Here is a 25,377-nt window from a genome sequence, read left to right as displayed (position 1 = left end):
AATGAAAGTCCGTTATCATAAGAACAAATAACATTGGCAGTTAGACAAATACTAGGCACTGATCATGTTGGTGGCAAAAAGCTTACAATAAAAGATAACTCCAAGTTAGCTAGTATTAGTACATTGCGTGCTTTGGTTAATACATCGAAGCCCAACCTTGTATTACAAGCGGGCATTCATAGGTAACTGGATGTGAAGAGAAACGGAAGCAAAACTACGCAGCTGAGTTTACTCAAGTGTAGGATCAGGTGGGAAGACAACTCTCTCAATTACCTTGGGTCCAGCTTCAAAGTGTTAAAGGAGAAGAAGAATAAAACACAAATGCTGACCTATAAGATAAAGCAACAACGGCGGTCGGTAAATAAAAAGGTTACTGCAAGCTGTTCTTTACACTGTGCAACAACGAAAAGAAGGATAACGCAAAAACCATATTCATTTTAGCGTTTCAAATGTCTAGGTTTTTATGTGCAAGCGTAAATTACCATAGGTATATGAGATCCTTTTAAAATTTTATTTATGCACTCTTAGAAGATAATATAGAACAAAAATGAAGTAAAAGCTCATTACAAATACACACGAACAACATTTCTAAAGTAAATCAGTTTACAGTCATGTATGTCAGAGCTTTTAAACATATTAAAAATGATAGAAAGCCAAGTAGTAGCTAAATCCACAAATATATACAATAAAACAAGCTATAACAAAACACTATTTACATAAAACATGAAATCTATTATTTCCGGAATGGCAAAAAGAATAAAGCAAATTATATGAGAGTCTTTATCTGCTATAAAATATCTTCAACTCAATCCTATACTTTCTTTATGTGAATTAGCTCGTGAGCCCTTAGATTCCCCTTTAGAGCGAAGGCCTTTCCACATATTGAGCACTCGTGCGGCCTGGCGCCAGTGTGTGTCAGTACGTGTGCCTTCAGGTGACTGATCTGTGTGAACCTGGTATCACATATGGGACATTGGTGAGGCTTCTCACCCGTGTGTATCAGCTCATGCGTATCTTTACTGCCTTTGAGCGCGAATGCTTTCCCGCAGTAGGAGCAGTTGTGCGCTTTTACTCCGGTATGAGTCAACATGTGATTGGCGAGTGTACGCTTGTGCGAAAAGGCTTTACCACAATCTGTACAAGCATGAATCTTTGGCATAAACTTCTTCCTTATTTCCTTTGTGCTCTCTAAACCATCTTCGTAGTGAAGGGCCTCGTGCCTTTTCATCTCGCTCTTGCTAGTAAACGCCCTTCCACAAACCGAGCAAAGGTGAGGCTTGATGCCGGTATGCGTGAGCTCGTGTGAAATGAGTGTTGCCTTCAGTGCGAAACCTCTGTTGCAATACTGACAGATGTGGGGTTTTTCTTTGGTGTGTGTCAGGAGGTGAGTACGAAGGTGGGCCCTCTGCGTGAAACGCTTATCGCACAGAGTGCAAGGATGAGGTCGCTCTCCTGTGTGAGTTAATTCGTGCTTTGTGAGTGAATCACTGGAGCTGAAGTATTTACCGCAGTATTTACATAACCTCGTTCCCAATCCTATCCAAGAAAAAGAAATAAATGTATGAAAACATTTGTTGAAATATTATGACCTGGTTTTAGTAAAACAAGAAGTTCGACAATAGTTTGAAACTAAAAATAACAACATCCCATTTCTCGACAGGATCAAGTGGATAGTCACAGAAGACCAAGAAACTTGTCAAGTGATAAACTCTAGAATGCCTAAAAATAACATTTGTTTATTGCAGTTTGTGCTTCAAAGAATGCTTAACCTTGACACAGATGTGTTTGAACCAAAACTAGTTAATAGATGTTTTTTGGGCAACATGCTTGAGAACCCTAAAATACTGCCCAAATCAGAGCACAGTAAATCTGTTATATACAGCTACAAGGAGCAACATAAACCTTCCATGCAGTGACAAACACACTTGACAGTGTTGCTTGTCACTGCTGTTATTATCAGTAATTTGGATTTATTAATGAATACTTTTCACGCGTGTTGCGAAATTTGACATTGAGTAGAAATAGAGAAGACCGTATTAAAAAATCACCCAATCTCATTCACCCTTGCAAAAGCTCTCAACAGAAAATAGACCTGCAACAACCTACAAGCCAAAGGTTTTATCACTCAAAACACTTACCTCTTTCAATGGAGCTCCAATTTTAAAATTTGAAGGTGAAAATGAAGTCAATTATAGACCTTAATATAGCGGCTGGGGTAAGAGACTACTCAAATGAAATTTAATCTCTCCGCTGGAAACAAAAGCATGAAGTCTCAATGCCTTGATGTTTACATTAAGGCAAATGGATGTTTATAGCCAATCCAGCGTAGATAAAAATTTCACTGCGTGATCTTTTGCCGCAGACGCTACATATTGAAGTCCAATATATAAAGGTCTACACCCAATTTCATTTCCTTACTACCACCTTTTAAAAGTTCTGGACCAATGCAAAAGGTGAGTGTTTCGAGTGGTAAACCCTTTGGTTTCTAGGTTATTTCAAGTATTTTTTCTGTTGAGAGCGTTTGCAAGGGCGAATGAGATAAAGTGTGAATTTTTGGAATACGCCCTTCTCTGTTTTTTCTTACTGTCACCTTTCACAATGCACATATTATCTATGGATTTAACATATAATTACTGTATCTGGAGCAAAAGATGGTTTACAAATCAAATTACTGTGTTCTATCAAATCAAATTACTAGTTTTCATTACCGAATGCCTTAACACAAATAAATTTTTAGCACAGCAAGGATGAAAATTCTTTCTTAGGTTTCTGCTTTAGTGATTTTGGATAGTGGCCAAAGTGAAGCTGGTGCTGATTATAATTGTTTTTGAAACCCTTTTCAAATTGCCTTTATAATTCTCTGATTCTTATAGTATTGTGGACAAATGTGTGATAAGTTAGCTTTGCCACACCTACTATATTAATATATAAGATATCCCTGACGTTTTTGCATTTTGCAGTTTAACAAAAAAACTTTCCCATAACACTTTCCATTAACAAGCTCTTAGGCTAATGCATTCAGATTTCGCTTATGAATGGGTATAAAAAGTCACTCGCTCATTGATTGGTAGTATATAAAAATTGTTGAGGGTATACCCATAAATTTGAATTTAGCTTCTGCATGGCATGATAAATGATACGTGAGCTTATTAATCGTTAAGACAACGAAAAACTTGAATAAACGTCAATTAATAAAATTTTTAATATGCATTTTACACATCGGCATATGGCAAGATGTTGGTTAAAGTAGCCTACAACTTTAACCATTAATGAAGATAGCACCCCATGTTCTTTAATAGATCATAGTAAAGGTATCTGTATGCCCACCGTCAGCATGGCCTCTACATCAAAATGCATCACATTGTACACCACATTCCTAAAAACTATTGCAGCTCTCGTTCGATTGTGTTAAATAACCATTTGAGACACATTGATTTTTTGTACATAATGACGCACTAACCATTTGAATTCTTTAATGAAATGAGCTAAAGGTTTACTCTTTTTCAAAGTAAGCTCTAGCTCACAAACAAAAAATCTTGATAGCTGAAATACAAGACTAGAAATGCTAGCAATTTGATTAAATTTATTTGGAGAGCTAGCGTGAGCAGCAGTGACCACCATACATAATTATGAACAAGAACTATGCCACGAGAAAACAAGTCTTATACAATGGAGCAACAAAATAAACTAAATTAACAACTGAGTCATGCGAGCTGTATTGGAAAAGAACATCATCAATGCATCTAAAGAACGAGACAACCAACGGGCTAAGTCCAATTTCTCTTTATGTCACTCTTTTTATATGTGTTAGTTCATGAGCTCGCAGATTCCCTCTCAGCGCAAAGGCTTTTCCACAGAGACTACATTCATGCGGTCGAGCGCCTGTGTGGGTTAGAGTGTGTGCCTTAAGGTGACTAAGCTGTGTGAAGCGTCTGTCGCAGATTAGGCACTGATGAGGCTTTTCTCCGGTGTGAGTTAACTCATGCGTTGTTAAACTACCTTTCAACGCAAATGCTTTGCCACAATAAGCACACTGGTGAGCTTTTATTCCTGTATGAATAAGTTCATGGTTCATCAATGTTCGTTTGAGCGCAAAATCTTTACCACAGACAGCACATATGTAAGGTCTTGTTTCATCTTTCGGTCTATCTTCATGAAGAAAATCTTCATGCATTGCTTCGTGTCGTCGCAAATCACTTTTATTACTAAATGAATGCCTACATGTCGCACAAAAATGAAGCATAGGGTCAGTATGAGTAAGTTCATGAGAGGCGAGGGTGGCTTTCAATGCGAAACTTTGACCACATGTAGCGCATATGTGTGATTTGTCTTTCGTGTGCGTGAGCATATGGGTTTGCAAGTGTGCCTTTTGTGTGAAGTGCTTATCACAAACTGAACATTTGTGAGGTGTGATGCCAGTGTGAATCGACTCATGCTCACGAAGATAATGCTTGCTGCTGAAGGCCTTACCACAAATGTGGCACACATGCATCCTAGATCCTGGTAGAAAAAAAGCAAAAATGTACTTCGATCAACTGTTAATCGGTTAACAAAAAAAGTCAGCATAAACTACAATGAGTACAACCGTTAAGTTTCAAATGAATTAATCAACACAATTACAACGATTGGCAGTGTGGTTCATAATATACAGTGCATTTCCATACTTCGAATGAGTTCGGAGTTGTTTCCACTCCAAATCCAAAAAAGCTAAATTTGTGTGAAGGTGTTGGCGGTGAGAGTACTATTCGACATTATTACAACACTCACTGTAGAATCGTGGAACGGTGGATCCGAATGGATAATACTCAGCTAAGCTATTCCCAGATGATAAAAAGACTTAACTCTTTATGTTTTAAAAGTTTCTTACTAGAAGCGACTTTGGCTCATGCGACTTTTGACCTCTGTATTCTAAGAAAACTCTGTTGATATCTTGTAACATCGAGCACAGCAATGAGGAACACAAAAGTAAAATTGTGATCATACATCCTAGTTCTGTACAACTAGCTAACTAGCACGAATTGAAGTGACTGTGACCAAGAAGTGAGTCTACTCCAAGAATTTAAATCACCAATTTTGAAAAGGTCACTATAGCGCGACTTCGAATCGTTGATATATAGCGCGACTCTAAATTGCGAATTGTTAAAATGGTAGGATGTGAATCCGTTGGCAGTGGCAACTCTAAACCCATTCAAAGCATGATAACAGTGATAGTGGTGAAGCCAAAGAAATTGTTTTAAAAACACTGACAAGGCAAGACGTTTATTATGATAGCAAATATTATAAACCAGAGTTGAAAGGAAGATATCATAACACAAATTTCATGCATAAACAATAGTGTTAGCTAAAAAAAACAAAATGATAAAAACAAAGATTTTAATGCAAGCATTTAGTGACATTTACAGAGCAGACTTTCTTCTGTGACACGATTTTCTGGTGCTCAATCACGAGTATACACAAGAGTTCTGTGATGCTAAATGAAATATAATTACCTCACAAAAAACTTACGATATAAAGCTAAGCAATATAGGAGCAATCAGTGCAGTGAAAAAATCAAGTACAGTTACAACTTGCAAAATACTTGATATACAAGTACAAAAGTATATACCGCTGATTATACCAAAAGTTTTTACCAAATTTTTACAATCAATTTGGGAGTTTTCAAACAAATAATTGGATGCTGTCAAATAATATATAAAAATAATGTATCTTGAAGTTTTGTTGCTCGTCCCTCCAGCAGTATCAAAGGTCACCGGTAGAACTGACACATATAAAGCCTATTTTTGCAGAATTATTCAAAGAATTTTAAAGCGCGAATGTCTTCTGTTAGAATACTGTTGCATACTGCTCTGGTCGTAGGTAGAAGACTGGATGTCAATTTCTGACCCAGCGGAAGATATCAATCCAAGCAGCAATACAAAAGTTACTGTGGTTCTATATCAACAAATGATGAATATGAAACTTTCTTCACTGTACGTAGTTCATACATCTCAAAACTTCTTACGAAGTTACTAGAGAAACCTATTTACATTTATGTTGCAAGTCTTTCAGGTTTGGAATGGTTTACAAAATCTTACAAAAAACCTTTATCCTTTTAGTGGACCAGAGAATCCGCAAATAAATATTTAAAAAACATGACCGTATTTTATTACAATTTCAACATTAGCGTATCATAAACAATTACAGTCTTCCGATTTGACCAAAAGGGTGCATGATAACTAAAAATTAGAGTGTATTCATCCAGTAGTTTCTTTGCTGGATGCGCCAAAGTAAAAAAGTAAGCATTTTCTCAGTTTGACCATTACTCAGTTCGTCTTGCAAGATGAATGGATGATAAAGTAGGCGGTGTTGACCTTGCATGAAATTTCTGGGCAGATGTTCAAATCCGCAACTTTTCACATTGTTTTTGTTCTATTTGGTGCTCATGTTTTTGGACCTTGGTATCGCATGTAAAATGCGATACCAAAACAACTATCTTTGTAATAAGTATGTCTTATTAGGCTCTCCTTTTTCTATCTCGTCTCTTTCGCTTGCGAAAGTTGAAATCGATTCCAGGCTACAATAAGACATCAGGCTTATAAAATAGCAACAAATATGACACTATAATTCCAAGTATGCATACTCATGTTTTCTCCGTCATGAACAAACAAGCTACACGTAAAGACCTACAGGAAGTGAGTAGTTGTGTTATCATGTAAACTGCATGTAAATACGTGAAGAAATCCTGGCAGAAAAAGACAATGTTCATTCAATATGTCATAAACTAACTCACCTTCCCAATTAGTAGCTTGATGTTACGATTTAACATTCTTCATGAGCAGACGAATCCGAGAACAACAATATTCAAAAACCAATAGCACATTCTTGACCTTAAATTTACCATTTATCCTACATAAATCTAAGGATTCATATTCATACAGCATTCAATAACAAGATTAGCTGACTAAAGCGGTAAAAAATATTATTACAAAATAAAAAACATCATATTGGTTTAAAATGACGGTCATCGATAGAATTTATACAGCGTTAGTCACGTATAGCTAAAAAAGACACGCAAATTATAACTCTCAGTCAAAGTCGGAGACCCCAGTCATGTTTTCAAGTTGATGTCATCCTCTAAGATTTCCTAGAGAAAGTCTAGAGAATCCCAAAGCTTCAACAGGATGGGAGTTAAAAGAAACAACGAATCAATTGAAACAGAAAATCAGTAGACAACACAGACAGAAAGACACTCTGTTCGCTACACAGGCTTCTCTATATGATTCCTAACAGAAAAGATGAGAAATAAGATGCACTATCCGTTCTTCTGACAAAGAGACCTGTTACCAAGATGACTATCAGCTCCTATACAAGGTTATAGTAAAATCCTATAAAATCCCAACTCAGCATCTACTGTATTACTATACTACGTGTTACTATACTACGTGTTACTATACTACGTGTTACTATACTACGTGTTACTATACTACGTGTTACTATAATACGTGTTACTATAATACGTGTTACTACACTACGTGTTACTATACTACGTGTTACTATACTATGTGTTACTATAATACATGTTACTATAGTACGTGTTACTATACAATGTGTTACTATACCATGTATTACTATACTATGTATTATTATACTACGTGTTACTATACTACGTGTTACTATACTACGTGTTACTATAATACGTGTTACTATACTATGTGTTACTATACTATGTGTTACTATACTACGTATTACTATACTATGTGTTACTATACTAAGTGTTACTATAATTCGTGTTACTATACTATGTGTTACTATACTACGTATTACTATACTATGTGTTACTATACTAAGTGTTACTATACTAAGTGTTACTATAATACGTGTTACTATACTACGTGTTACTATACTACGTGTTACTATACTACGTATTACTATACTACGTGTTACTATAATATGTGTTACTATAATACGTGTTACTATACTACGTGTTACTATACTACGTATTACTATACTACGTGTTACTATACTACGTGTTACTATACTACGTGTTACTATACTACGTGTTACTATAATACGTGTTACTATACTACGTGTTACTATACTACGTGTTACTATACTACGTGTTACTATACTATGTGTTACTATACTATGTATTACTATACTATGTATTACTATACAGTCATACTTCAACTTATGAGCTTAATGCGTTCCGAGACTGAGCTCGTATGTCAATTTACTCGCATGTTGGTGCAATTTATTTATATATAGAACAATTAAATATATATTGATTGGTTTCCATACTCTAAAATAAGCAAATAGAACACTCAAAACAAGATATTGTAACGGAAAGAACATGTTGGTTATTCTCCTTACGTACTACATGCTTTCCAAAAGCAACAAATAAATAATGATGCAAGGAAATGTGATTAATTAAAATGTAAAATTAAATACATACAATAGCAGTTAACACTCGCGTTTGCCAGGGAGGGAGATATAAGTTATCCTTCGTTACAACAGTTGACTTTGATAAATTTGGATTTTATCGAAGTGTTAAAAGACAAACTTAGATGCAAACCTAAAAGCAAACTTTCATTTTCAACTAAACGTAATTAAAATTTCTTCGGCGTTCATAGTTTGAAGTTTCTTGCTGGTTAGCGAGAAATTTTTCCTTTTTTTCGCTTTCACGACTAGCCGGCCGTGTTAAGATAAACCTATCTAAGGACGTTTGCCTTTGTCGCCCTTGCAACATGTTGCGATTAGGACGAACACAAGTGTCGTCACAAATGGTTAATGCACGACCACTAGCCAGCTTGTCCGAATGTCTATTAAACAGTTTGGATAGATAGCGCCGGCCTTTTCACATAGCATCGTTTCAGTTACGCTGTCACCGGCCAATTGTTTGTCCAATGCCATCAGCGGTCGTGAAGATCGCTGCACCGTTTAGAAACTATGGTTAGTCCTTTTGCGAACTAAATGCCCTGAATATAATCCTTCTGTTTGATAATTATGAATGTATTTCTGTCATATTCCCGAGCTAGCTCAATCACTCATACACATTTCGCATATTTTTCAATATTTTCCCGTTTAATATCAATTGTTATCATTTGCTTTTTCTTTGTATTATCTTTCATTTTACTGGCAAACTTTTCTTCTACGCACCGTACGTTTAATTCACATAATTCTGCACAGAAAATCATGCACAAAAACACGGTACAACAGTATAACCTGAGCAGTTGAAAAATACAGAGTGATGCTGTTCTCATAAAACACCTCCGGCATACTTGGCAACTGACTCAAGTGCTCGTATCTCAAACATGGCTCGTATGTTAGTGCTAAAACTTGCTTGAAAGCTGGCTCGCATCTCAAGTTTCTCGTACGTTGGAGCACTCGTAAGTTGAAGTATTACTGTACTATGTATTACTATAATACGTGTTACTATACTACGTGTTACTATACTACGTGTTACTATACTACGTGTTACTATACTACGTGTTACTATACTATGTGTTATTATAATACGTGTTACCATACTACGTATTACTATACTATGTGTTACTATACTATGTGTTACTATACTATGTGTTACTATACTATGTGTTACTATAATACGTGTTACTATACTATGTGTTACTATAATACGTGTTACTATACTATGTGTTACTATACTACGTATTACTATACTATGTGTTACTATACTAAGTGTTACTATAATACGTGTTACTATACTACGTGTTACTATACTACGTGTTACTATACTACGTGTTACTATACTATGTGTTACTATAATACGTGTTACTATACTATGTGTTACTATACTACGTATTACTATACTATGTGTTACTATACTAAGTGTTACTATAATACGTGTTACTATACTACGTGTTACTATACTACGTGTTACTATACTATGTGTTACTATACTATGTGTTACTATACTATGTGTTACTATAATACGTGTTACTATACTACGTGTTACTATACTACGTGTTACTATACTACGTGTTACTATACTACGTGTTATTATAATACGTGTTACCATACTACGTATTACTATACTACGTGTTACTATACTATGTGTTACTATAATACGTGTTACTATACTATGTGTTACTATACTATGTGTTACTATACTATGTGTTACTATACTATGTGTTACTATACTATGTGTTACTATACTATGTGTTACTATACTACGTGTTACTATACTACATGTTACTATACTACATGTTACTATATGATGTATTACTATAATACGTGTTACTATACTACGTGTTACTATACTACGTATTACTATACTACGTGTTACTATACTACGTGTTACTATACTACGTGTTACTATACTACGTGTTACTATACTATGTGTTATTATAATACGTGTTACCATACTACGTATTACTATACTATGTGTTACTATACTACGTGTTACTATACTATGTGTTACTATACTATGTGTTACCATACTATGTGTTACTATACTACGTGTTACAATACTGTGTATTACTATAATACGTGTTACTATACTATGTATTACTATACTACGTGTTACTATACTACGTGTTACTATACTATGTGTTACTATACTAAGTGTTACTATAATACGTGTTACTATACTACGTGTTACTATACTACGTATTACTATACTACGTGTTACTATAATATGTGTAACTATAATACGTGTTACTATACTACGTGTTACTATACTACGTATTACTATACTACGTGTTACTATACTACGTGTTACTATACTACGTGTTACTATACTACGTGTTACTATACTATGTGTTATTATAATACGTGTTACCATACTACGTATTACTATACTATGTGTTACTATACTACGTGTTACTATACTATGTGTTACTATACTATGTGTTACCATACTATGTGTTACTATACTACGTGTTACAATACTGTGTATTACTATAATACGTGTTACTATACTATGTATTACTATACTACGTGTTACTATACTACGTGTTACTATACGATGTATTACTATACTATGTATTACTATAATACGTGTTACTATACTATGTGTTACTATACTACGTATTACTATACTATGTGTTACTATACTATGTGTTACTATACTATATAGTATACATAGTATAGGAAGTATACTATAGTATGATATGCTATGATTCCTATACTATGTATACTATATAGTATACATAGTATAGGAAGTATACATAGTATGATACAACGCGTAGTATACATAGTATACTACGCGTTGTATCATAACAAGTTGTGATGACCTTGCATGAAAATTCTGGGCAAAAGTTCATATCAGAAACTTTCGAAGTAGTTTTTGTTCATTTCGTGCTCATGTTTTCAGACCTTAATGCGAGTAAAATGCGATCCTATACAATTTATATGATCGATGAAATTTAAGAACTCTTTATGCACCTTGAAATTTGCAGCATAAAATATGCCGGTAAAATATCTCAAACAGAAAGTCATCTACTAAAGGACTATGAATTCCACCTGTACTGGCAATTACTGTAGAAGACTGGCAATGGAAGACTGGCATACAACTAGCATGTTAACCTGGTCAAAATGATTCTATCCTTGTACTCAAGAATTTAAAACATGTTAGATATTTAAATAATTAAAAATCATCTGAAAGTTTCATACTTTCTATTAACCAATAAACGAACACCCTCCTAGTCCCACGACCAAACAGAGCAAAGTGATTGGTTGGGAGATTTATGATAAATGCCCATGTGCAAACAACTTCTGAAAATTATTCATCAACAATGAGACGAACCCTTTGGGTTCGTCTCATTGTCTCATGATATTCGTCTCTTTGAGTACTTTGGTATTCTAACTGATGTCCAACGCAGTGTAAGTAAAGGAAATATTTGGATATTCTTCTTGATATCGTTAGCTATGACATTTTGAAATGTAAACAAAATTGTGCATTGGTTTTCTATCATTACTGTATTACTATTACTAAGATTGGATATTCTTTTTGATACTTTTTGATATTGTTAACTATGACGTTTTTAAAAGTAAACAAAATTGTTCATTGGTTTTCTATTATTACTGTATTACTATATTAATAATATTGGTTATTCTAATAATATCAGTGCATTTTATTTCTAATATTGCATTTCTCCTATTGCAAGGAGAGAGATATAAACATATAATCTTTTCCTTTCATTATTGCTGTTTGTCATGACCAAACACTTTTTAAAATCAATTTTCTAAAAATCTATTTCTAAATCTAAATTCTGGTTTAGCTTCAAATCTTTTTCAAAAATATTATATTAAAATATTTATGAAAATATTATACTAAAATATTTATGAAAAATCTTTTTCATAAATATCGTGATATATATCAGTGATATGATATTGCTACGACCAAACGAGTAGATGCGAAGTTTGGGAGTTTTTATGATAAATGCATGTGCACACAACTCCCGAAAATTATTCATCAACAATGAGACGAACCCTTGTATCAAAATTTCATCAACAAATTTAACCATCATTTTGTAAAGTCGTTAAAGTATAATAACGATACAAAACACATACAAACCTATTTAAATATGTTACCAAGTTTTTGTAAACCGTCGGCATTATCTTAAAACTTACCCATCTGATCGGATTATACACAAATAGACAGATTTATTTGGACGAAAATCGTTATTAAAACTTGTTAAGCCTCACTTTTATAAAAGTTAAGACCGGAAATTGAAACGCCGAGCGACAGAGAATAGAACAATTAAGTCGTGCGAATTTCACGAAAAAATAAGATGCACTTTTCACCAGTCTATAGCATTGTCGAATTGCCGAAGGTCTCGGTAATTAACGTAGGAGAACTGAAATCGTTTCATTTTTGCCGATTTCAAAATAGCTGGCATTTCAGACATATTTGAGTACTTTGGTATTCTAACTGATGTCCAACGCAGTGTAAGTAAAGGAAATGACAATGATATTTTTTTCTAACGATTTTTATGAGATTACGATATTCAATTATAAGTTTGGATATTCTTCTTGATATTGTTAGCTATGACGTTTTTAAATGTAAACATAATTGTGCATTGGTTTTCTATTATTACTGTATTACTATATTAATAATATTGGTTATTCTAATAATATCAGTGCATTTTACTTCTAATATTGCATTTCTCCTATTGCAGGGGGAGAGATATAAACATATAATCTTTTCCTTTCATTATTGCTGTTTGTCATGACAAAACACTTTTTTAAATAGATTTTCTAAAAATTTATATAAATATCACTTGTTGATATTGTTAGCTATGATGTTTTGAAATGTAAACAAAATTGTGCATTGGTTTTATATTATTACTATATTAATAATATTGGTTATTCTAATAATATCAGTGCATTTTTTTTCTAATATTGCATTTCTCCTATTGCAGGGGGAGAGATATAAACATATAATCTTTTCCTTTCATTATTGCTGTTTGTCATGACAAAACACTTTTTTAAATAGATTATCTAAAAATCTATATAAATATCACTTGTTGATATTGTTAGCTATGATGTTTTGAAATGTAAACAAAATTGTGCATTGGTTTTATATTATTACTATATTAATAATATTGGTTATTCTAATAATATCAGTGCATTTTACTTCTAATATTGGCCAATATTGTATTTCTCTTTTTGCAGGAGAGATATAAACATAATCTTTTCCTTTCATTATTGCTATTTGTTGTATATAATAACACCCAGTACATTACAGCTACCATTGCAGTTATCCTATTGCACTGCAGTGCCATTTGACTGCTAATATTGCATTTCTCAACTATCAGTACCCTTTCTTTTTTCCAATATCACTTTGGTCGTGGGCTGTATGACAGTGGAATTTCTAGTTTATTTGATTTTAGCAATCGCTGAAAAAATAGATGTAAAATGTGACTGTAAATATCAAACTACAATAATAACAAAACAAACTAAAAACTTGAAATTTTTCTATCAAGCAAAGTTAACTGAGAACATCCGAAATAATAATTCGCTTTAAAAATGGGAAACTTGACTCACCCTTTAAACCCTGGAGAGGTGTCGTCTGCTTGGTTTTCCGCAGCATTCTGATAATCTCCATGTCTATAGAACAATAAGCAACATGCTATGTATGAACACTACTATGAATACATATTGGTGTACAACTAAAATACACCATAACTGTTCTCCGTAATAGTTAATCCGTAATAGTTCTCCGTAACTGGAGACATGCCCAGTTACGGAGAACAATATATGGTTTGATGTCATTCCTGTCACCATTATTGCCTTCTAGGGAATTGAACCCCCAACCTGTTGTTTGCAGGTCAAGCGCTCTAGACCATCTCTAGTCTGATATGTCATGGAGTAGCGTATCGACTGATACCTTCATCAGAGTCCTCGTCAGAGCCCTCGACATCAACAGCCCCGGTAGATGGGTCTACGTGTAAGTTGATGACCCGACTATCGCTTTTAGAGAGTGCCTCGAATAGCAGTTCATGGTCCTCGAGCTTCTCTCGCCTCTCCATGCTTTCCTTCATGTAAAATTCCTCATCCATTATAGAATCGCCATCGTCGTCTGCAAACCACCAAACATAATGCTCAGCATTTATAGAGCTAGACATAATCTCTAGTATACCACACAGATAAGACAGTCATACACCACAGGCAAGGTATTCTAATGTAACTAATGTAATAGTGATAACTATTACATTTTAATGGAGTTCGCAATGTGGGAATATAAGTTGTGAGAACACACCGAGAATCCAATAACCTGTCCATACAGTTCAGGGGTCAAACATTGTTGAACTCTATACATAAACACCAGACTCAATCAATACTCAATAATGCAGAGTCAATACTCACAGAATTACATGTATTTTCATGTTTTTATGAAAAAGGTACAAGCGATAACGATTCGGAGCCCAACTATGCAACGAATGTTGCTGAGACGTCGCACAACCATCGCCAAAAATGTACAATGATCTCCACCAAAAGGGGAATATGACTCAATATCATGACCTCCATTTCTAGGGTACCAAAATCTCTGCTTAAAGCACATAAATTACATAATTTTTTAAATATATATTTCAATACATCAGAGTCTTGGCTTTCGAATGAGCCTATATTCAATACACAAAGAATAATAGAACTATGAAAAACAGGGTGTCAAAAGTATGTCCTGCAATAAAAAAAGACCTGGTTGCGGTTCCCACAATGTGATGTCATAATTATTGTTTAGTCTTAGGTTGAGGCTGCGTTTTGATGTGACAATCGGTGCTGTTAAACCCAGAGGGTGCTAATAATAAACTAGGATTCTAGATAATCAAGAACGCCCGGGGATAGTGCCAACGTCTGACCAATACAATCACATGTTCTGGGTTAATTATGCTTCAATAAATATACTGTCGTCGATAAAGGTAATCAAGTCACATCGATCAAATTGTGACCTACAGTTGCGTGGCCCTAGGACTATATGTCAATCACACTTTCGCGAGATCACGCAACGCTTGAAATTAATTAGTCTCAGTCGCGCCCCTCAACATCACAATAAAAAGAGAAGGCTAGTGCATAATATCATCGGAAAAACATAGTACGGTGCTTGGAATCTGAGTTATTCATCATAGAAATAATCTGTACAAGGAGAGCTAATGACACGAACTCCTTTGTCATCTTCATTGGTTCTCTTGAGTTGTTCTGTCTTCGTCTGACACTAGCGTCATTGCCGTAGTTTTATCATTCGAAAGCCAAGACTCTGATTTATTGAAATATATAATAAAAAAATTATGTAATTTATGTTCTTTAAAGAAGGATGTTGGCCAATCAATAACTGAGAATTTATTTATAAAATAACAATACTAACAACAAACCTGGATCAGCCAGAGCTTTTGAAAAGTAAAAATAGACGATGAACGATAATCGGTACAGTAAACAAGTCACACGACAGCGCATCTATAATAGACATAAAACTCGTGGCAAAAATAAATATCCGTTAAAAGTGACAGCGAAAGTTCCGGATGGTGGCCATGGAAAACAAAAGCTGTTTTTAACGACCACCTTACTCGCATAGTGGCCATCGAGAATGGCTCATTCGAAAGCCAAGACTGATATATTGAACTATATAATAAAAAAATTATATTATTTATGTGCTTAAAAGTGATCACATTTCAAAGGCTCAAATACCTGAGAGGTTGTTGATGGAAGGTTCTGCCTCGGATTCACTGTCTTCAGTCACATAACCCTCCCTACACTCTGTCAAAGTATATGTATATGTTTATCACATAACCCTCTCTAGACTCTGTCAAAGTATATGTATATGTTTAAATGTGCTGCTAAAAAGCTAATCACTCCATAAACGAACCAGTTTGCTAAAGCAGCTCACCTACGTACAAGTTGACTCCAATCGAGATGTTCCTAAATTCTGAATCCAGAACAATTAAAATCCAAACACAAACACAAATGCTAAAAGCTAGAGTTCACAGACCGAGTTCATATCTACCCAGTAGAAAAGCAAGATATGAACTCAATCATTTTTATCATAACTAGTAGATAGTGACAAGTTTGTAAACAAAAGTGTATATATAGGTTAGGCAAATCAGATTACATTTTAGGATCAAGAAAAAAACATGCCATCAACTCATGACCCTCTGGCCTTAATATTTGTTGTCAAGCAAAAAAAACAACCATAAAATGAGAAAATCCATAGAGACAAATTATACTGGAGTCAAATAATTGAATACATTTTTGTATTTATTTGAATCCCAATATTTGAAACCAAAAGTGAACCACCAACCATTTAGCACTTAGAAAGCATCTTTAACTTGATTATTTTACAATCGTTACTGTAGCACAGCCAGTATTTACTATAATAAAAGCTGTGTCCGTCTGTCCGAAGCCATGATTAGCACTCGAGAAAAAAGAATGCATCGTACAGGATTTAAACCCATCATCAATAACCAGCGATCATAACTTCATAGAACAGTAGATTGAACGGAAAAAACATTGAATCACAGTTCTGATTACTATAAGAACAAGTTACCTGCTGGAGTTGGTACTAGACTAAGGGGATCATAAGCACAGCCATAGTCGTCATCTTCTTCACAAGCACATTCTAAATAGGAAGTAATGGATCATAATTAAAGGTTGACTTGCAACAAAATTCACATTACAGTTATTTGGTATCAAAAGATTCACCATGTCTTACTCTGTTATGTTGTAGGTGCAAAATATGTGGGAATGTGATTACAAGCTCTTGAAAGCTCAAAAATTAAAAGTTAATCGCTGCCATTACAAAACCGCCGTAGATTAGAATCTCTGATTATATTGAATATTATTGGTGAATAATCTTTAGCTGAAAGAAAAACTATTACTAGTCTATAACTTTGTTATAGCGGTTCGAGTAGAAATGGATATTTCTTGTAGGGAAGAAAGTATTTATAGCCAAGTGGTCGTGTGATGCAATTTTGTGCCTCTGGTTGGTTTGTGCCTCTGATTGGTGCAAGTTTGTTGAAGCAGCTATTTGGTTGCAAGCGATAATCAAATTGCGGAAACGATATATCAATCAGCTTTTTTATAATTATAATTATGTAATAATTATATTCAATAGATATTTATATTATATTTATAATTTAATTAATAATTATTTACAATTATAATTTGGTCATTTATAGCAACCAGTTTTTTAACAAAAATCAATGAACTTTTCATTAAAGTTTAATTAAACAAATATAATGCGCAATCATAAGAAATGAAATAAATGGAACAGATAGAAATACAGTAGATGGAAATCTATATCATGGAGGCACTGATCCCCTTTTAATAGTGTCCAACCATGATTGTCTACAACAGTTGAATGACGCTAAACTAAATTAAACTAACTGGCACCAGAGTGAGGTACTAAGTGAGGTACGGAGCTAAGCAATTCAGTATCAATAAGAACAGTGGTAAAAGTCAGGTACCACAGATTGCAAGTAGCACAGTAGAGGCTAAGAACAATACGGCAAACTATAACAAACAAGAAAAAAAGTATATATACCACAGCTTGTCACTAGAGTAACAACCTTTCAAAGTCAATTTGGGAGCAAAACATCCTTTAAACATCAACTTACACAAAACTTTAGTAGATTTTATCAGAAAATCAGCCTGCATTTTTCTGTCCTTCGCGATTGTTGTTGATGTTTGAGGTGATCTGATTGTCAGGATATTTTAAGATTAAAACCCATAAACTTGAATCATGGTTAAAACGCTAATAAAAAGCGTTTTGATGTCACTCATTAGTGACATCATTAAAAATGATATCACTAGTTGTCGGCTATTGTGTCCAAGTAGCATTACTCTATCTCTTCAATAGTTGCAACTCAAACAGTAGACATCAAAATCACACTTTCGCTTGAGCTGAGCGTTTTAACCTTGATTAAGTTTTGTGGATTGACAGAGTGTAGGGAGGGTTATGTGATAAACATATATCGTGAAGCATCCTGACAGTCAGATCGTCTCAAACATCAAAAATAATCACAATAGAAAAATACTGATACATTCTGATAAAATCTACTAAAATTTTGAGTAAGTTCATCTTTAACGCTGTCAAAGACGTCTCTTCACCATAGACATATATATATATATATATATATATACTGACTAGTGCTGGGACGATATTACGATATTTCGGTATATCGTCGATATCACTTTCTGATACCGACTGTACCGAGTGCTTTCTGCCCATATCGAAATATCGGATATCGTCGATATTTGACGATACCAACGATATCGACGATAATATAGATACATAAGGTTTTTTGACGTCATCGCCCTGTTTGCATACGCGCTCGTCTACGAAAAAGCCGCCGCCATCTTTGTAGAAAACTATGGTCATATTCTTGATTAGTTAGAATGTTAGTTTGTAATATTTAATTTTGCTGATAACAAAATAACAAAAAGCCTCTATTTGCAGGTATATTATCAAATAAAATGGAAACTGTGAAAGTATCCTGAATGCAAGATAGTAGTGAACAATTCATGTTTCGTTTGAGATTATTGGTGTAAAAATTAAAAGAAAATTTACATGAGGTGATGACTTCAAATAAGTAATGCAGGATAACTTTTACAAAAATAAATTGATTGATACTGTATACAAGAGTTCATGTCTGAAGAATAGATCTTCTATAAGTATTGATTGTGGCAAGATTGATTGTTATTAATAATTTGGTGACTATAATATGGTCTGTACCATCTGACTGCGTAAGTATCGTTGATGTTTACATAATTAATAGTATATTTCGATGTTGTTTTGATAGTAAAATAAAACTTTGCAAACAAAAGCATTGTTCGCAATAATTAATTGCAGAAGCTTCGCGTTTTAACGATAAAAGTTCTCCATAAAGATGGCGGACAATGATAGAATGACGTCACGAAAAACGAAGGATAATCTATTCTATTTGATACCCGATTCTTCAAAGAATTATACTGATACTTTGATTAATTAAGGAGTTGTTCTCCCATGGCAGCCTTTTCTGACAGGTAAGACAACCCCGAATAACATAACCGATATTTCGATATATCGGTTGGCTACGCCATCATCTCATACCGAAATGAATTTTTGATATCGTCCCAGCACTAATACTGACACATACAAAGATGCCTCTTCACCATAGACATACATACATATATATATCTATATATATATATATATATACTGACACATACAAAGCTCACTTTTTGCAAAATTATCCATTTCCAAAAGCATATGACTCCCAGTTTATGGAATAAAAAAACTGCTGATCGCAAGTTGAAGATTAGATGGTAATTTCTAACCCAGCCAGAGAAACCAATCACAGCCAAACAATGATAAAACAGTTACTGAGCTTTCTTACCAGCAAATCATAACGATGCCCACTTCTGCAACTTCGATCTGGTCGCAGCACGGCCAATCTTTTATAGTCTTTAAAAAAAAACCACATTCATCTGGCCATCTGCCAGGCGTTAAACGCTAATGATGCACTTTTTTCACCACATTTTTTAGCATGAAGTTAACAACGAAACATTTTGTACCGGCAAACAACGAGAGAAGAGTCCGCTCAGCAAGAGACTTTTCCTTTTTACCAATTTCTTTGCCAATCCACTTCACTGTCACCCGCTTGCTCTCGTCATGATAAAGAAATATTAGGCCTCTACAGCCTTCCAATTCCTCTCCAGGCATCTGAATTGACAAAATGGTAAAATAATCTCAGAGCATTACGGATGTCTAGGTTGTGGTCTATACTCAAGACAACTGATAAGCTATAACCTTATAAACTCCATCTAATAAATGTGTTTGGCTAGAATGATATGATTTTATGGTTCTATATGATATGAGAATGATATGATTCTATGGTTCTATATGATATGAGAATGATATGATTCTATATGATATGAGAATGATATGATTCTATGGTTCTATATGATATGAGAATGGTATGATTTTATGGTTTCATATGATATGAGAATGATATGATTATATGGTTCTATATAATATGAGAATATGATTCTATTGTTCTAATAGATATGAGAATGATATGATTCTATATGATATGAGAATGATATGATTCTATGGTTCTATATGATATGAGAATGATATGATTCTATGGTTCTATATGATATGACAATGATATGATTCTATGGTTCTATATGATATGAGAATTATATGATTCTATGGTTCTATATGATATGAGAATGATATGATTCTATGCAATTGCGAAACTATGCATAGAGATTGAATACATTCATTTTCTTTCAGCTTTTTCTGGTAGCGGTTTTTCTGTTAGTCTTTCCATTTATTTTCATTTTCCTCATCCTCATCTGTCACCCTCAGTTTTCTCATACCCTGCCTCGCAACATCCATGAATTTTCTCTTGGGTTTTCCTCATCTCCTTATTTCTGCCATGCCCAACACTATATTTTTTACATACTCTTTACCCCTTCTCTCTTCGTCCTTTAGCCTTATTACCCTGAGCTTTAGTCAACCACCTTAGCCTCCTCTCCCTCAATTTTCAGTTTGCCAATTCTCTCAATACCTGCAGTTCCTTTGATATACTTGTTTTTGATCTTATCCATTTTAGTCACTCCCATTGCAAAGCTTAACATTCTCAACTTCAATCTTAGCATTCAATCTTAGCCACCTCTAGCTCCCCTTATTGTCTTTGTCATGACCAAACTAATATGACAAGGCTTTCTTGTGAGAGCATAAGATGTCTTAGAGAATCTATGCATGACTTTAGAAGACCACTAGGTACAAGCAACAGGCATCCAAACCCTGTGCAAGTTTGGGGCGTTTACAACAAGTAAATGCACACCTTTGCATCTATGAAAATACTTTGTTGTCTGACATTTCAATCATAACAAATCTATTAGAAATTCAGTTTTCTTGGTGAGCTATCCAAATCTTGTTGTGTCAAATGGCATTAAATAATTTGTGCTATAAATAGTAAATGACCAGTTTTCGACACAACGGTCGTTACGTGTGAAAACTTGTACATGTATAGTGTATCTAAGAAAAGTGCACCTATAATTGTATTAATGACCAGATCTTTCGTGATGAATTACCTAACGCTTCATGCATCCATGATTGCACACTCTCATACTGCTGAGATAGCCGCAGCATAGCACTTTTGGCAGAACGATGCCATGAATAACCCAGACCGGCAACCAGGCGCTCGCGTGATCATGAATAAAGAATACATTTTGTTGCTATGATCGCCATGAGTGTAATTTCATAGATACAGGTAAATAAGATAACCTTGAACGGTAGCTTACTTATGGGTGTCGCCATGATTAATATATTAGTAAGATTATTGCATAACTAACGTGAGGCTAATAAAAAATTTACTACCCAAAACCCGCTAAATCACTGCATAGACAGTGCAAAGTTACGGTGGAGATGTTGAGCGACCACTTCTATGCAAGTAATTTCGTTCTTCATAAAGATATCGCGCAAACCCAAAGAGTTAAAATTATAACTCTATTTTGACTGCAAATGCAATAGAATTATTTTTTCCTAGACAGAGAAGATACGGATCTTAAACAATCAATAATTTGTTTTATCTGTAAAATCATAAACCTATCGTTATTCTATTTTTAGAAAACTATCCTTACATCTGAGCACAAAACGTGTTTTATTCTGGCGTCCGCTCGAATATTAAGCAAGATCTGGAATTATATAGCTTTTGATCAAACATCTAAGATGGAGGTTGATTCCGGTTTATTAGCGTTGATAGACGGTTCACTTATCGTAGATTGTTAAATTAACGTGTAGTTACGATAAAACGAGTGTAAAATGAACGGTCTAAGTATTGGTTATCGACTACAAGTACTAGTTTCGCGGGTTTTTTCGTGATTGGCTATAAGTAGAGCAAACTACCTACCTTGTCCGTTTAGAACCGACAACTCTGAATGCGTGCAGTATAGAAGCTTAAGTTATAGTAGAGGTAGTATTAGAATTTCTTAGAGTTTCTCGATCAGCATGTTTAGTAGTTGTCAGATATCATCGTAACTGGAAGCTGCACACTGATATCTCACGATGCTCGAGTTAGCCTTGTAACGAGAATCACTCGTTCCACCTATAAATAAAAAACTCACATGTGCAAGATAAAACATTCAACTGTATCCATCATAGGATGGTCCCATGACTGCAGAATAACTTTATGTACCCATACACCAAATACAACTAAAACATAGTTCCCGTCCGATAATATTATAAAAACAGCAACCTTTTCATAATTTCGCCTGAAAGAAATAAGCCTAAATGAAAAAATGGCCGAGTTATTAATGATCACAAAAGTATAAACAAGTATTTATAGTTTTGAGATTCCATTGAACTTGGACTGGTATTCCCCGAACAGCATAAAAATTCCATTAGTGTTGGCATCATCATAGTAGTTGCCAAGCTGTAGAACTCTCAGAAGCCAGACAAACAATCCTTCAACACCCATTCCTGGTTTCGAATAATGTACTTTTAAGTGTAACATCTGAAAACTCTGAAAAGAGAGAGGACATTCATACCTGCCAATTCTCATGCATTGGGCGTGAGACTCACGCAATCACCCCAAAGAAAAAATGAAAATGCGTGAGATTTTTGCCCCAATTTCCACAATTTTATACATACAGTCAAACATGGATAACTCGTCCACGGATAGCTCGAACACATGGTTAATTCGAACATTTCCTTTGGTCCGTTCCCACGTAATGATAAATTGCTATAGATAACTCGAATTCAACACTGTTAATTCGAACTGTTTTTTTGCCCAACAGCTACCGAAACGGTTGTTTTCGCTTTAGAAAATCACTTTATTCAAAGCCATAGAGGTAAACTTCATCTTTTCGTAATTCATAAGCGTCGTTATTACCACCATCGGCAAAATATTTTTGTCAACGACTTTTCTAAAAGTTTGGTGAAATTTGATTTATACTGCGATACGATGAATAGCACGGGCTAGCAGGGTCACACGCGCAAGAATTTTCGCCACGCACATACAAAACAAAAATCGCATGTTGTTTTGTATGTGCGTGGCGAAAATCCTTGAGTGCGTGACTCGGCTAGCCCGTGATGAATAGTTTTCCGACGTTGATTCCGTGTTGAATCAACGTCGGAATGTTGAATGTTTAAAACGTCTTAAAAAATGTTGTAATTGTTATAGCTGAAAATCATGTTTTTGACATAGCTGTATATTAGCAATGTTCCCACAAACGTAAATGTCAAGAGATTAGTTAATAGGTAGGAAACTTAGCAGTTACAATACATTCCTACAGCATATATTATCTCCCACTAACGGAAACAAGTATGCATCAACAACCATTGTTTACATGCTGCATACGTGTACAATATTCTTACCATTTGATTGTGGAGTTGGGAATTACTTACTCAGTCCATAGCAACACTATAGTAGGAACACAACTCCTATTCAGTCTATCCATTTATATAGAAGTAGCTTTATAGTTATATTCATTCCATGTCTAGCAACTAAGGAAGCAACATCATTTAATTGTATACTAATAGTTGATCGATCAACATGTATATTATATCATAATATCTTACGTCTAGACTGCTAATCTAACCCCAACCCAGTCTTTAGAGGGTTGGTTGGAGGTGTACGTACATTGGCGTATATATGAGGCATCGTTACATGAACTATAGCATTGGATTAGCCTTGTTGTAGAACCGTAACCTGACCATCACTAGACTACCTCCCACCTATCGGCATCGACACTCACATAGACGGTGAATAACACTATAGCACCAGCTAACCAGAGCCCTCTGCCCTAACGACAAACACAACTGAAGTGAAGACTATCCATATATAAGGAGATTTGGACTCATACTAATACTGAAGGTAGATAGCTCATTTACAACAAAATAAGCTACAACATAATTAAATGTATACGTTGTCTGAGCTACAAAAAACTATTCATCGTTTGACCTAAACACAATACGTGTGTACATTCAATAAGTATCTATTAAAAAAGCGTGAGTGATATAGAATGTACCGTAAAACCTCGTAAAACTTCTAATTGAACTGCCTCGGAGTGTTGCTCTTAACGAATCCCAGGTAAAGTAAAGTAATCTGCATAAACTTCAAGAAAAAACGGCAAAATTGATGGTGGGTAAAACCCCAAAAGAAAAAAATGTCTTTTCTTTTGAGCATTTCAACAACGATCAAGTTTTGCCAATGTCAATCTGAAAAACGTCCTGGCAATAACATCACCTCAAACAACAAACCAATCTCAAGTGATAGAAAAATCTCTATACTTTTTCATGAAAACGTTTTAAACTTTACATTAGAAGCATTTAATTTGAAACAAGCCATTTGTGCTTTTGATTTATATTATAGTTTGTATATGTACATGTATCTACTAATAAATAAGTAAATATATGGACTTGTGACAGTGCTCTGATAACTTGAATGCTCTGATAATTCGAACACTTTTGCTCGGTCCCTTGAAGTTCGAGTTATTCATGTTTGACTGTATATATGCACATAATGACATACCATGCATGTAGTAACAAAACAGCCATGTTAACTAAATTTGCTCAAACTGCCAATCACCTTCCTGTGATGTTTGCTTTTCTCTAAATGCCTTCCTCCAGTGAAATAAAAACAGTCTTACTGCTATTTATAATTACACTTTTTGAAACACAAATTCTATTAGTATTTCAAAACGAGATGCATTCGTCAGCACAGTTTACAAAATTAAAATCCTAAGAACAATTCTTATAACTAGAGTCATCCTTTCAATATGGTAGATAATTAAGCATTTCTGTTGTAGTGGTATTTTTGCAGATATATAAATACAAAAAGACCATATATAATATATAGTATATATATTATATGCTATATATTATATATAGTGAATAATATATATATTCACTAATAATATATAATACATATACTATATGTGGTTTACACT

At 34.4% G+C, this 25,377-nt stretch overlaps 1 protein-coding gene across 4 annotated transcripts; it reads right to left on the bottom strand.

The window, feature by feature from the left end:
* LOC137398518 (zinc finger protein OZF-like) lies at positions 1-22,444 on the bottom strand. 4 transcript variants are annotated; one of them, XM_068084636.1, is made up of 7 exons: positions 22,338-22,444; positions 19,990-20,137; positions 16,982-17,053; positions 16,126-16,194; positions 14,330-14,521; positions 13,987-14,049; positions 1-1,536 (listed from the first exon to the last, which is right to left on the bottom strand). In XM_068084636.1, exons 2-7 carry the CDS (start codon positions 20,135-20,137, stop codon positions 812-814), a joined length of 1,269 nt encoding a protein of 422 aa, XP_067940737.1. In that variant the 5' UTR covers positions 22,338-22,444; the 3' UTR covers positions 1-811. The 4 variants fall into 4 exon arrangements, with proteins under 4 accessions (XP_067940737.1, XP_067940735.1, XP_067940736.1 ...); XM_068084634.1 differs by lacking the exon at positions 22,338-22,444 and adding an exon at positions 22,069-22,155; XM_068084635.1 differs by lacking the exon at positions 22,338-22,444 and adding an exon at positions 21,730-21,816.
* Between the last annotated feature and the right edge of the window lie 2,933 nt (positions 22,445-25,377).

The sequence above is a fragment of the Watersipora subatra genome, chromosome 6, assembly GCF_963576615.1.
Source record: "Watersipora subatra chromosome 6, tzWatSuba1.1, whole genome shotgun sequence".
NCBI lineage: Eukaryota > Metazoa > Bryozoa > Gymnolaemata > Cheilostomatida > Watersiporidae > Watersipora > Watersipora subatra.
The sequence above is the reverse complement of the archived record's forward strand: the minus strand, read 5'-3'. Positions and strand labels throughout refer to the sequence as shown.